This window comes from Lipophrys pholis (assembly GCF_963383615.2).
Source record: "Lipophrys pholis genome assembly, chromosome: 10".
Taxonomy (NCBI): domain Eukaryota; kingdom Metazoa; phylum Chordata; class Actinopteri; order Blenniiformes; family Blenniidae; genus Lipophrys; species Lipophrys pholis.
In genome coordinates, this window is record NC_137640.1 from 13,528,118 (window position 1) to 13,542,997 (window position 14,880).

Below are 14,880 nucleotides of genomic sequence, written 5' to 3' on the forward strand. Positions count from 1 at the left end.
TGTGTGTGTGTATCCATTTGTCAAAGCGTACTCGGTTCTTCCAGTATAGCTGTCAGCGCACACCGTCAATCATAAGACTGTGTGTGTGTGTGTGTGTGTGTGTGTGTGTGTGTGTGTGTGTGTGTGTGTGTGTGTGTGTGTGTACCACCAGCACCAGACGAGGTCACTGATAAGGACTGGCCCTTTGGAGGCCCATTCCTCTTTCCCTCCTACAGGCTGAACATAAATTACTCCCTCAGCTTCAGCTGCACAAACTGATGTATGGACATCAGCAGCCTCTCACCCCACCTCTGCCTGAGTGGGGGCTTTCCTGGGTGTAAGTGTACATTCTTCCCTGAGTTTAAACTGATAACATTCGGATATACAAGTCTTTTCTTATAGAAATTACAAGATAAATCATACAAGAAAAACTGCCAACATAAGTGCAGACCAAACTTTTGAGGCAGAAAACACAGAGCAGAAGTATTTTCACTATTAAAGACTTTTTTGCGAGATTCAGTGACAAAGCTTGACAGGGAAACTCTAAAAGTACACAAGATCAAGAGGAAATCAAAGCATTGTCTGTGAACACCTCTAAAGTGATTGAAGGCTTTTAGTTGTGTACAATATATTTCTGCATATCTGTGCGATTCGGGTACAGAGGGAGTTGGATCTACTAGAAAAGGTCTAGTTTCCTTTGGCATACCTGAAAAGTAATGATACACTGCAATACCAATTATGAGTTACAGTGTAATAGGAATGTTTTTCATATAAATATTTAGTAATGGCAAGCTGCTTCAAGATTACTGCAGTGCCTGTTTACACTCTTGCTCGTAAGGCAGATGAAGCACAACCTTGTGAAGACCTGGAGGACAAGAGAAATTCTGCCCTTGACCCCAGGGATAGATTGACAGTGCACCAGTACAATTTGAAAAATTTTGAGTATACAACTTATCACAATCATGATACAATTGGGTGGCAACAACTACTTAACCAGCCCGCAACAATAAGATCTCGGCTTCACCTGAACTGAAAGAGCAGCAAATGGTGTGAAAGAGCCAAGAAGCATGACAGGCACAAGGGAGACCTGCTTTACAAAGAAACTAAAAGCTGAGACTCTCGCAGACTGTCTGTAATGCCCAGGCTAGTAATGAACGTACATTCACACAGCAACAAAGTCAATTATTCGGGTGACTGACGACCATTCAGTGTCTCGTGAGTCCTCACACTGAAAATGGCCCTATTAGGGGCCTTGAGAAAATATTAAATTGCTATTGGTATTGCTACTAAAGTTGAAAAAAATGTTTATACTAATATGTCATATTTCTAAGTTTATTTTACCAAGCCAGTATTCACCTTGACAAGTTGTCCTTTAAAACACGAACCATCCTTCGTATGAACAGACAATGGCCCAGGCCAGCAAAATGCTGCTTTTCAACTGAAATTTTGTTGCCAGGGGTCCAAAAACAGACCTAGACAAGCCTAGACCAGCACATGCAAACCTCCTTAAACGGTAAAGCTGCAAAAAAATTTGAAGTTAATTTGGTTAATTTGGTCAGATGAAACTATGAATGTTCAGGAATGTCCCTACTGAGTTCTCCATTATGATATCTTACAAGGTGACTGTAAAACCAAGCCGTGACCATCATGTGCAGATAACGCACACTTGCTGTAGTGTTACTAACTAGATTTTTTTAAACTTTAAGAGCTCGTGAAGAACACTGAAAGTGTTTGGTAACCCATGTCATGACGGACTGCTGTGTTTACTGTTTCTCTGTCCAAGACAATAGGATTATGAGCTTTATATCCTGCAGAGGAATGCTAAAAAATGTATTATCCATTTGCATTTTCATTTTATACACTTGTGCACGGGGACAACAGACAAACAAGACTTTTGCCAACATAAACACGCTTTAACACACTGACAACCGAAGATTGCAGCCTCATAAACATGCATGCCCCCCAGTTTGAATCCAACCTGTCCTACAAGCAAAAAAGGCACCCTGCTGTGGTTCAATTTTTCCCCCCCACAAAAGCAATATGCTATGGCCATACAACAGTTTTATAAACTGATTGATGGGACTGGCAGAGTTCGCTCTGGGAATACTAAATATTGGCTTACCTGTTTGTGCATCTCAATATTGAGCCCATAGGACATTTCATAGTACTAGACAGGGAGAAAAGACAAAAAAAGAGAGAAAAACAATGTGAAAACACAGGTAACAGTGGCTGTGTGAAACAAAGTACTGATACCTTCAAACCAGCAGGATACACAGTTGACTTCAAATGAGTGCCATAATTCCCGTTATTCTACCAGAGGCACATCAATACAAACGAGGAAATGAACGGAGGGAGAAAAGATGATGTGGTAGAGCTGTGTGTGTGTGTGTGTGTGTGTGTGTGTGTGTGTGTGTGTGTGTGTGTGTGTGTGTGTGTGTGTGTGTGTGTGTGTGTGTTAGTGTTAATTAGAGGGCCACCTTCTAGGCGTCAACCCTGTTAATCACCCACTCTGTCTGCAGGGCGACTGGCTCTGTCACTGGAAAGCAAAGCACACACAGATCACACATGCTCGTACTGGAACACAGACATGCACGCACACACGTACACACTACCGTTTTCCTTCAATTTTCCCTTTACAACATCTTGCACGTGTACCAAACACACTGATCTCTCACGCGCACACACACTTTCACTCTGTACTTCTCCGTAGCAGCTCGTACCGACGCGGAAGCTCCCTAAAGTAATTACAGCACTGGGGAAATGGAGGTGCTGCCGCTGGCTGGGGAGTGGGGCAACCTGATATGCTATTAGAAGATGGGAGGGAAGGTCGTTGTCGGGATACAAGACTGGGCCTGCTACTGATGGAATGGAAGTGCTATTGAAAGTGTGCGCGTGCCTGTTCCCGGCATGACTTTTTTTGTGTGTACATGATTGTGCATGTGTGCGCCATGCACAGGACAGAGTGACACAAAATTATCATCTGATAGAATTGTGTTTTTAATGCGACTCATCGGTTTACATAAATGTTCCAATATTATTTTCAGAAATGCTACAGCAATTCCGTGAGCAGCCCAACGCCTCTGTTGGAAACGCTAACCAAAATGAAGATTTGCTCCAAAGCGGCTGTTCTGAAATCTGCCACACCCTGTTTGGACAGTTTACAAGCCTTTGCTCTGCTGCAATCATCCTGCAGCACGTATACATCAGCGCTCGTCTGGAAGTGGACCAAGATTCAATATTATTTGCTTGATTTGTGCATAACAGAGTTTTGATTGCAAAGTTCATTCTTCCACAATTGCATCACACCAACAGTGCCAGCACGACATTTTATTTTGACAAACTCCACTGACAAGAGTAAACAAAGATAGCTAACGTTTTCTAATCCTAGATGGGGAGTATTGTCTCGGATCACCGTCTCTTATTGACTCTGGCATTAAGAACACGGCAATCCAACATTGACAGCCACTTTACATTGTGTGGAGATAAAGCAGAAGGTAAAGATATCACTTTTGTCTGGACTCAAAATGTGGACTATTATGTGTGTATTTTTCATTCTACAAAAATAAAAGTGTTCCCACAAACAAAAAAAAGGGATACTGTACTATGGAACACGTGCTGAAACATATGAAAACAGTTAAAACGGATTATTACAAAAACACTAATGAAACACCAGTCATTTTGCTATCAGTACTTGTCTCGATAATATGAGTGTGTGGGCCATGGTTTGACCTGCTGAACATTTTCTTGATCAAGTAGTTATGTTAATTTAGGAAATTTGGGAAAAGGCAAAAAGCAGGTCAACTTCAATTGTAATTAATAAAAAGGTTGGGACGATGGGTAAGTTGTACCAAAAACAGGATACAAACAATAACAATTCCTATACACACCATCAGTTGCCGGGAATAGATGTGCAACTGGGAAAACTAAAAGCTCATTTTCATTTAATGACATAACGCATATGGATAACAAACCCTTCCTGGTTTTCTTTACATGTTACACATCATCCCAACCTTTTTTATAATTGGTGTTGTGACATGTACAACATAAGAACTTCAAAAACAAAAATTCTAATGAATAAATAGATGAAATGAAAATGTTTGGCTAATATATATATATATATTCTTTTTAAGAAACTAATTGTTTTAACTACATTAATATGACTGTTTAAAGGTGGTTTTAGGTGAAATCTATGTTCTGAGTGTGTGCAGAATTGTATGTGTGTGTCTGCGGGGCTCCTGATGGTGGAGAGAGCAGTGTGGCGGCACAGATTAGATGAGATTAAAGCCAGTCAGAGGATCAATTAGAGGCAAAACATCAGACGGCTACACAGCCACGGCCAGCAACAATAAGATTAGCCCCGAGGTGGAGCAGGGAGCAGGCGAGCACATCTGTGTGTGTGTGTGTGTGTGTGTGTGTGTGTGTGTGTGTGTGTGTGTGTGTGTGTGTGTGTGTGTGTGTGTGTGTGTGTGTGTGTGTGTGTGTGTGTGAGAGAGAGAGAGAGAGAGGAGAGCGATGGGAAGAATGATTAAATGAAAAGAGTTACAGAGAGAAGAGACCAAAAGGTAAACAAAGAAATAACTGGAGGAAAATTTCTGATTTATTTCAGCTGTGGTTTCATTTTTAGGGCATCTTGATTATCAGTGGCTTAAACAAGTTAAACACTGAGATTTCGGCGCAAAGCAGAGTCAACAACAACATGTGCAAGGACAACCAGCACTGTCTCTGGTTGTCCTGTACAGATCATAGTTTAACTACCAAATTAAATGTCAAAACAGTTCATGGTTTTCATATTTTTCAAACGTCCAATTAAATCTCAAGACACAATAAGGAATGAAATTTGAATTAGAATACGGACAAGGATTGAGAGCCCTATTCTGAAAACATGATGCTATTAAAGCCTTCGGATCCATGGTATGTCCTTCTGTCTCCACATTATATTTCAGACATTACTTTAACAGAACTGTGCAATAGAGTATGTGACAACATACAAGATCATCCCAAACAAGAAATTACTGATCCTGCACACCTTTTGTCTTGCCTTACCTCGTTTAAAACACGTGTGTGCTATGTATAACGCTGTCACTGCAAGAGCTCAGCAATATTGTCAGTGAGAAAAGTTCTTTTGACTGCATAGCAGAGTGTCCAACCTTTAAAATATGTGCCAAGTAGTAATAAACCACAAGTTCCTCAGTTTAGCCAGTCCTCATAAAAATAGCTCTTTTTTTTTTTTTTGCAGTACAAAGTGAGGTCAGTTGAAGTAGATAGAGGTGCATCACTAGAGGGTGTATATCTAAACCACAGTGTGACAATATGACAACAACAAAAAAAGAAATAAAAATAAAAATTAATACTTTAATGAAATAAATAGCTTGATATTCAAATATTACATTTCATAGACTGTGACAATTACAGATGAGGAAACATATAGAGCACACAGACATACACATACACACAGCTTGACTCACCATGATATAATGCCGCTGCATCTCTGACTTCTCACTGGCCAACTTGTCACATTCAAGCTTCAAACTGGGAAGAGAGAGAGAGAGAGAGAGAGGGAGAGAGAGAGGGAGAAGGAGAGAGAGAGAGGAGGGTAGACCTTGTTATTAAGCTTGACAGGCTTCTTTCTAAACTGCTGACACCTTGTGACTTCGTCATCGTAACATCTGCTATCGCCAGAGAACACCATCATCACTTCATCTCCACCTCCGTCGTCGTCATCATCATCTCCATCAGTACCACCCTCCCTTTTCATCTTCTATATGAACAATAGCATCGGTATCATTGACGCCCTCTCATCACCAAAATCCTTATGCTCACCTTTACTGCTCAGTGGCAGCGTCTGTACCGAACCCGATAGGTGTCAACTGACACCAGGGATCAAAGTTGCTCTGACCTCCAGAGACGAGCCAAAATGTCTGCGTTCTAAATCACATTAGACACAGTGAAGTATACAAGTCTAAATATAGTGTTAGAGCGTTCCCTGCGACAGCCATTAGCTGTAATCATGTCAGCACTGGTGTCACACGAGGCGACGGGACAAAAGGAGGAAGCGTCAACAAGTCAGTTTGATTGTCAAATAAAAACAAGCGATAAATAAATTAAAGAAAGAAAAAAAATAAAGAAAAAAAGAGGCCGCTCAATGATTCGGATTGAAGCAGCTAGTTAGAACTTGCCACTCTCAGAAGACCTCATCTGATGTAAAGACGGGGTAAGACCCATCAAAATCTGCCCAGACATACAGAGGATAGGTTCAGATTTAGGATAAGTCTGTAACCTGTTTGATGGAGTGTATATATTTTTGCTGGGATGTTCTTCTCAGCTGTCTGCAGCAATGACAGCTCGATTATAGCAATGGCTGGATGAGTCTTCATCGCCGTTAGTCTTAACTGGCAGACTGCACACAGTGTTACACACAGCCGATAATGTGAGCTTGCTCGTACGCACAGCATTGCACTTCTTCTGTAATTATCGCAGCAGCTGCAGCCTTGGCTAGATTTTCATTTGTGGCTGAGTGTTCTTCTTCGGCCTGACTTCAAGTTATGTTATTGACGGATATAACAATGAAACTTATTATCTCAACATCTTAATTAATTAGCGCCCAATCCTGAGCTGAGCTGGGAAAGGCCCGATTGGAATGCAAGGAATTATTATTATTATTTTACTTTATTCTTCAACTGTGCTAAATGCTGCTTTTCTGACAGCCTGAACATGCTCAAACGCTCATGAAAATCTGCACACATGTCAGAGCTGGTGGGAAAATTTATATTATATGGTTATTACACATGTGTCTGGCAAAATGGCTCCATAGCACTCGCTATATTGTTTTCATCTACTCTTGTTGTTTCATCAACATCTACTATGGGCAACATGTTTAACAAGTTTCACCTATGGCCAAGGCATTTGATAGATTGATGCAGCACATCGGGCCACATAAAAATGTTACAGACACCCATAGTCTAAACCAAACAGGAAGTCCGCCATTTTGCTTTTTGCGTCAAACTGTTGAAACAAGCGCCTCTGAGGGGGTAAGTCTTAGAGATTTGAAATATTACCACTATATACAACAGGCCTTCTTGATGAATAAATTACAAAATGTTCCTCAAAACACAAAGGGCGTGGCCATGGCCCCCCAACGAAAATCTAATGGTTTGCCATGAAACAGGAAGTGATGTGTAGCTCTGCTCTACATGCTGCAATAAGCTTAAAACTTCACATGCCTGATCAAGGACCTCCCCTGATCGAACCCATATGCCAATATCCATTCACAGACATAGCACCACCTGCTGGCAACAGGAAAAATCATGTTCTACAATTTCATGTGCTATTATTAACTACTTGATTGTATTAACCTTAAATGTGGTGTTGTAAGTTTAAAATATGTTGATGATGACTCACAGGAGAAAATTGTGACTTTTCGTCAAAGGGTGTGTCGGTGGCGGACCCCTGAACTTTGATGTGTCGGGTCCGACAGACACACAGGTCCTGCCGTGAGCTGCAGACCCATACTTGATTGTCGCTTAGAAATCTCACACAGGATCGTTTACATAACAAAAGTGACTTGACTTTTTGCTGAGGAGAAGGGGGAGTGGGGAATCTCTGCCGATAGCGTATCAGAAATTTCCCATTATTGACATATTTAATATTGTTAGCCCACATTTCCATCACACTCTGACTTGCACTAAACCCCAGCATGCACCATGTTCCAGCGTGTGTCGATGTGCGAGGACCCGTTCAACGCTGAATGCAGCTTTAATGTTCAATTGCGGTTCTTTATTGAGTTCATCCTCATGTTCTCTGTTTCTAGACAATGGCAGATCTCACTGTGTTAACGTTTATAGCGTATTTTTCTCTGCAGACATGCATGTGTGGTTTCTTTACAAAAACAAGCAACAACGCCCACTCCTGGACTAGAATACCAAGTACATCATTTTCAGTCTGTCTGCTGCTGTTGTGTAAACACGACACTTTCATTTAAACGGACAAGGTGCTGTCACTTGGAACGTGGTTGTGTAAACTGGGCCTAAGTTGGATAACGTGGTATCGACAGTAGTAGTGCTAAGTAGGTTTTGTTTTTTATGTTTTAGCTGAAATGTAGCTTGATCATCTGATTTTGGAGCTAAAGCAATACCTTTGGTCGACTGATCACAATGAACACTGCAAAACATCAAAAATGTTTTGTAAATACTGAGTTTTAATAATATTGTAACACCAACGTTACAACAAACAACACTTTGATTTCACTGCCACACAAGACCTTTTGCTTTTCTTTCTTTTGATGCCATCTCCCAGTTGCCACATCTTGGGCATGTGCCAAGATCTGCACATGGAGTCTACCCCTATATAGTGTTTAGGGGGGTGTTATCGATGCTAATTGCCAATTACGTATGCCAATTTAAGGTCAAGTGGGATCTTTCATTCATCATGCCAGGGCAACAGCAGATTTGGGTGATTAAAAGAATTTGGTGCATTTCAAGTTGACTCTTCTCTTTTTCTCTTCACAGAACATAATGAGAAAACATCAAAGAGGAATCCAATAAAATGCTGCAGCGCAAGTAAAAATCTTTATAGACCCAGACCAAATTATACATTTATAGTTAGAGTTGAACTGCTGCGAGGTAATAGTGTCCCCCTAGAAACTAGTTAGGAAGCAACTGCTTCAAGTATCCATTAATTAAAATGAATTGTTTCTGTAACAATTTGACAGAAACATAATTTCATGTCAATTTCCATGTGACACCCAAAGAAATTAATAAACTGAACCTCTTTCCAAACGTGAAAGTCAAGAATGTAGTGATATTTCACAACAGAAATGCAGCATCCCAAATATCTTTATCTGACTTGTTAAAAGGGGACTATCAGCTACTAATTTACAGTTGTGATCTTCTACCTTGAAAGGGATCCCAAGATTAAATTTTACTACCTGCACAAGGCAAGAGTACTATCATGATATTGATAGAGACAACAACTGTGGTCATAGTAATGCACAAAGAAGATGTTGATACACTTATGATCGCATTATGATTATGAACTCCTACCACATAATCTATTCCGTGACCTGTTGACACGGGGTTTAACATATATTCTATGCTTGGGAAAGTCTGTCTGTCTGTGCATGTGATCAGCCTCCACTTTCCAAAATGTTTCCCTTCCCACCTACATAAAACCCTTCTTGCGTTCCCTGTGTACATGCGTAGGCCGTGCGGTGGGTTGTCATGACGACAGGCGTCCCTGCTGCCAGCCTACCTGGTATTGGCTCTGCGCCTCCTCTGATTGGTGTTCAGCAGCCCCCGGGCCTGCACCACTGTTCTCAAACGACACTTTGATGGAGTTTTACTGCCGATTCTTCCGTCTCTAAATCGCTCCTGCTGTCATCTTTATTTTGATTTATGTATTCCCTGATCTATTTATGCATGTGAACGAGGGGAGGGGAGAACAGGCAGGGGGAAACGAGGTGGTGTGGGGGGCGGGAAGAGGAAGACAGTGACAGCTACAATGCTCGGTACTATACCCGGGGGAACGCCTGAGGTACATTTGCCTTTTAAAGTCTTCAGCAAAAGACAAGCGCAGCGCAGCAGCAGAACGCTACAAAGCCTCGTTTGTGGCTCCGGATCCCCCTCCCGCCTCGTACCAGCCCCCCTCCTGAGTCAATAAGCACTGTATGCATGTTCTGTGTGCTCAGACAAAAAAGGTATTCTTTCAACTGTGCCCCGACTCTCTGAAGGGGGTTAAACGGTGCCGCTCGCTGTTGTGGGAATTACAACAACCAAAGGCAACGAAAGAGGCGTGCAGGACGTTATTGCAGCCTCAGAATACTTCAGAAACAAGAGTGATCAGACCAGAGTAGGGATTTTGCACACATTATGTCAGGCTTTCATCTGCCTTTGCCTGTCTCTGTGACCGGCAGAGGCAAGCCCCTGGAAGGTTCTGGGAGTACAGGTACAGAGGAACAAACCGCCTTCTCAGGAAGGAAGGCGTGCTTCAAAGACTCTCACAAAGACAGGATTTCTCTCAGAGATGCAGACCCCCATGGCAAAACCCTGCTTTTTAAATGGATATCAACAGATCAGTGACGGTTGGACTTCGGAAGTACCTCAGACTACAGGAAGCGTGGCAGTATTTAAGTCTTAAAAGAAACATCAATAACTGATGGTAAACGACATTGATTTAGCGAGAGTCAATTCAGATTGTTTCATTCAGTGTTCAGTGTTCAGTGAGGGGGTAAAGTTCACACTTTGTTCCTTCTTTTGAGCAGAAAAATAAAATGTAGGTTTACCCAGATCAAATGATGTAATTTGGTCTTTATTACAGGGAAAAACAAAGATTAATATCTGGCACTTCTGCTTTTGGTGTGACAACGTGTGACAATCTATTAATTCACAACCTCATTTAGCAAACAGTCGGGGCTCTTTGTAAATTGAAACCAAGGGTAGAAAATAGTGGTAATTTAACTCCTATGGTCAAATAAACAACTAGTCTGTAACAATTGAATAGATGTGAACAAATGTACTGACAAACTTAAAAAAATCTTAATCTCATCTACTCTGCTTAAATAAAACTATGGTGTTTTTGCTTATCTATTTTACCACAGAGAGAGAAAAACAAGCATCTCCCCTACAAGGTGATAAGTACAATTTGTTCAAAGTCCGGATTTTCTATGTTTTCAGAATATAAAAAAAACCCCACTTTGTCAGATATAGTCAATAAATTACATTTGATAAGAGGTGCTATTTAGAGGCTTTTGTCACCAAAAGATATAGTACATCTCTAAAATGAACACACCTAAAACAATTCTGATAATCTTGGTCATTTTAGTATGTCCTAAATAATTACATTTATTTTCACGAAACATGAAGTTGCAAAGAACTTGTAAGTCTCAATCTTTGAATTTAATTTAAACCATGTATTTATTGGTATTCTACCGGAGACACTGTAACCCCTTTTATACATCATATTGAAAACATCTGTACTTCTGCTTTTGTCATTACACTCTGTATATAACTGTCGTAAATAGATCTTGTTTGTCACCGTTTTAACATTTATCTCTGTTGTTATTTTTTTTTTTTTAATTATGGTAAAGCGCTATTAAACAATGACAAACAACCTTGAATCCCAATGCACCACATGCGTTACAGGTCTGAAATGCTGGCAGGTTTAGCACTGAGATTGGTCAACTATGAAATCATGGTGTAGCAATGTGTGCATCAACATTAGTTAGCTGAAATAATCAGGGCCAATCACTGAAAAAAAAAAAAACTTTCGGCATATGTTGCTCCAAAACTTGTAAATATGGCTCAGAATTAATGAAACCTTCACAGATGTGCTAGTCACTCATGCCATATGTAGTATTGCACCCCCATACCATCTCAGATGCTGCCTTTTGAACTGTGTGCACTGATTACAAGCTGGATGGCACCCTCCATACAGCCTCCAAGATTTGTAAGAAGAAATTCAGATTTTAATTCATCAGACCGATGAACAATTTTTAAGTATTGTATTACAGCATCTTATTTTTACCTTGTTTCTTGTTTGCGTGGCTCACTGCATGGAGTTCACGTTGTGATGAATTTCATGCATGTCACCCCATTTATGTCAAACTAATCTTATATGAACACACCCCAAAGACCTGAACGCTGAACTGCTTTGCCTGTCTTCTTACAATCTGTTGATACTGTGGCGTTATTTGTACAGCAGCAAACAGACTCACCAGTTCCCAAAGACGCCTAAGTGACCTACAAGGTCATCATCGTATGGTTAAAGTATGCAGCTATAACGTTCATTGTGTACTTCGTATCTTTATTATGTAAACATTGTGATCAATTATAGTTTTAAATTAAATTGCATGTGCAGCAATGTGTGAGTCATCTGTGAAAAGCGCTTCACCTTTTACGAAGGTGCATGTTACTTCAAGAACAAAACCAAACGGGCTGCCTTATGTTTGAACTGGTGTTGTCTACAGTTGTTTAAAATTATGTCTGCCAGGGACGTAATCAAATCATCGGCGTATATTTGTTTGTCCGCCTGTCAGTTAGCAAGATTACCTCAAAACTACTGCACAGATTTTGTCGAAATTTTCACCACAGATAGATTTTAAGCCATGGAAGTTTCCGTTAAATTTTGGAGGCGATCTGGAAACTTTCTTTTTTTCTGAGTCCAGGTGAACCTTTGGCGGACATCAGAGATCTCGGATTGCTCTTGTAAAAAAAACTATTTCAATTTTTTCCTGTGTCAAGTTATTTGAAAACAAAACAAAATAAAAACAAACCAAAACAGTCATTTCAGTTCTACAAATAATAAATCTCCAGTTCTATTCAAAATTTGTAAGCTGTAGTTTCCCCAGCCGTCTTATTTGTATTTGCAGTTGAAAAAGTAAAAAGGATTTAAATGTTATGTATTTTAAAAAGCATATTGCAAAACAATGCTATAAAAAAAGATATCCATCCTCATTCAAACTAATTTTTAGGAAACAAATGACAAGTTATTGCAGCCTTTACTTCAGCTTGATTCAACCTAGCGGTTACTGTTACCACAACGTGTTCAATAAAGCAATATATGTAGAGCCTTGAGATATACGCCTTAGTACAAAGTGCTCCACTTTTCAAGTTGTAATACTGTCACCGTTTCTGAATTTTCTTTGAACTTATGCACTTGTGCGGTTGTGTTTCTGTGCACACACCTGTGATATTGTGCTTGAAGAAACTGGAACTCATCCTTGATCCTGTCGCAGGAATCAGAGGTTGTGAATTTCAGCTGCTGCGATGAGGCCTGCCGAAGACAAAAAGAGAGGAAAAAAAACAGTCAGAACCAAGTGGAAAAAGAAAGAGCAGGAATGACGAGGTAGGATGAAAGGCAGGGAAGGGGAGCTGCATGGGAGAAATAATGAAAAACACGAAGATGAAATCAAGCGGTTTTTAATTTGACACAGTCCTGCGTTACGATGGTTGCCAAATATGTTTCCATATACAAGGGGCCAGATGCAGAAAACTCCACGGTAGAATCAAGACTGAGTGCATGCACAAAAAGCAGAAACATGCCGACTCGTTGTACCTATGAGATTTTAAGCCCTTGCATATGCACTGTTCTGTATTATATCTTAATCACAGTCATATATTATGCCTGCACAGAAGCCCAACCCACTACCTAACCACAAAACGATTTCAACACACTCCAATGTACCTTTCTATAGACACAACACAGACCTCATCTGTCCTTGGGTCTGGCACTAGCAGCATCCTTACTCCACAAAAGAAACCTTAAAAGTTGTTACCCAGGATAGAGGTGTATTGTTGGATGGTACACAATTGAGTCAAACTTATGTTCCAATGTGTGCTATTATTTTAGTATCACTGAGTATTTTAACATTATATATGGGTGACAACATGTAACGCGACTGGCGTATGAAAGCGAAACTTTCTTGGACCAAGATTTATGTTATCTTTTATCAACATTGGTAGAGGGAACCCGAATGACAGCATTGTGTCATGCAACCTGAAAATATTTAGCTCCAAGCTGATAATCATCATTACATCAAAAATCCTCAGCCAAAAGTCTGAAAGCCCAGCTTAAAGCTGGTTGTAGAGAAAAAGCCCGTTCAGTACAGCGACAGCAATTAGCCATTGTTCTGAGTGAAATGTTTATTGCAATAAATAAATACACGATAGAGGTGGCATTTGGTGCATACATTCGTACACAGATTTCGTCAGGTCTAAGGTTTATTCACCGAGCTTGAATATTGCCATTACCCCTTATTGTAATTCTGGCCACATGAGATTCCCCAGGCAGCGGTGGATGGACTGGTTGTGTGTAAGAGCACAGCAAGCATCAAACCCAAATATGGACAAAATCTCATTATTTTGCAGCAGGCTGCATAATGGGTCAGGTGGGGGCTGGGGGGCTGTGGGGCTGGGAGTTGGGATGGGGAATCGACATTTTCTCACTACAACTGAGCGGGCACAAAAAACCATCAGAAATCTGATTGCAGCACTTACGGGAAGCTAGCATGCCGCTGTTAGGCATGACCTGTCGCTTTGTACGCTGCTCCCCCACGACATAACGCTCAGTCTCATTTTAACTACAAATAGGCTGCTTTGCATTCACAGAAATGTGGCCAGATAAAATGTTCAGCAACAGGATTGCCCAAGGTTGTAGGAATAGACCTGCATGCTTCAAAGGCTGAATTAGTTTTTGCTTGGTGACTCAGTAGGAAGCTCTTTACTCTAACATGATTACAGGTCGGGGATATATTCCTACTAAAGTCTTGCAGGGTAAAAACACACATTCACGATAATAGATGTCAGCTTGGGCCTTTAAAAAAAAAAATCAATATTTTTTTTCTATAGCCCATTCATGCAAGTCAGCACAATTGAAAATACTTTACAGATAACTGTCAAAAATACACCACACACCATGTGAGGACAAAAAACAAGACAACAATACAGCACAATAATATTTAGAATTTGATAAAATACTAAGTGATTGAGTAAAAAGAAAACTTGAATAAAAACAGAAAAACACAACAATAAGAAAGGGTATCATAAGCATCAAGGCTGGATGAGTGATGGGAGGTCATTAAAAAATTTAAAAAAAAACAGTCTTGGAATTCTGTGACAAATACATCTTCGCCATTTCACTTTCGAATGTCAAGAGTAATGCTGACAGTATCCTGCTGCCAACACATATATAAGTTCACCGTACACAAAAACATGCTGGTGCTTAGAGACAGAGGCTGCATCTGTAAAGCAGAGTAACCTTATTCATTATCTCTCCAGCCAGTATGGCATGGACCAAACTCAGCAGACAACAGCTCGGCTATATGGATCTGCGCCATACAGAGTCTGCGTCAACACAATGCACTTGGCTGCAGGCAGTCCTGCAATCCACACTGCACTGTGTGTGCAGTAT

The 14,880-nt window shown here is 40.5% G+C and overlaps 1 protein-coding gene across 4 annotated transcripts in view; it reads right to left on the reverse strand.

The window, feature by feature from the left end:
* The window catches only part of tle5 (TLE family member 5, transcriptional modulator), a 44,459-nt gene that overhangs the window by 12,052 nt on the left and 17,527 nt on the right, over positions 1-14,880 (reverse strand). For all 4 annotated transcript variants that reach the window (XM_080472857.1, XM_080472859.1, XM_080472858.1 and 1 more), the window contains exons 2-4: positions 12,656-12,744; positions 5,445-5,508; positions 2,102-2,146 (exon numbers count right to left, since the gene is read on the reverse strand). In XM_080472857.1, coding sequence (XP_080328983.1) covers positions 2,102-2,146; positions 5,445-5,508; positions 12,656-12,744 — 198 coding nt within the window. The remainder of the gene's footprint in view (positions 1-2,101; positions 2,147-5,444; positions 5,509-12,655; positions 12,745-14,880) is intronic.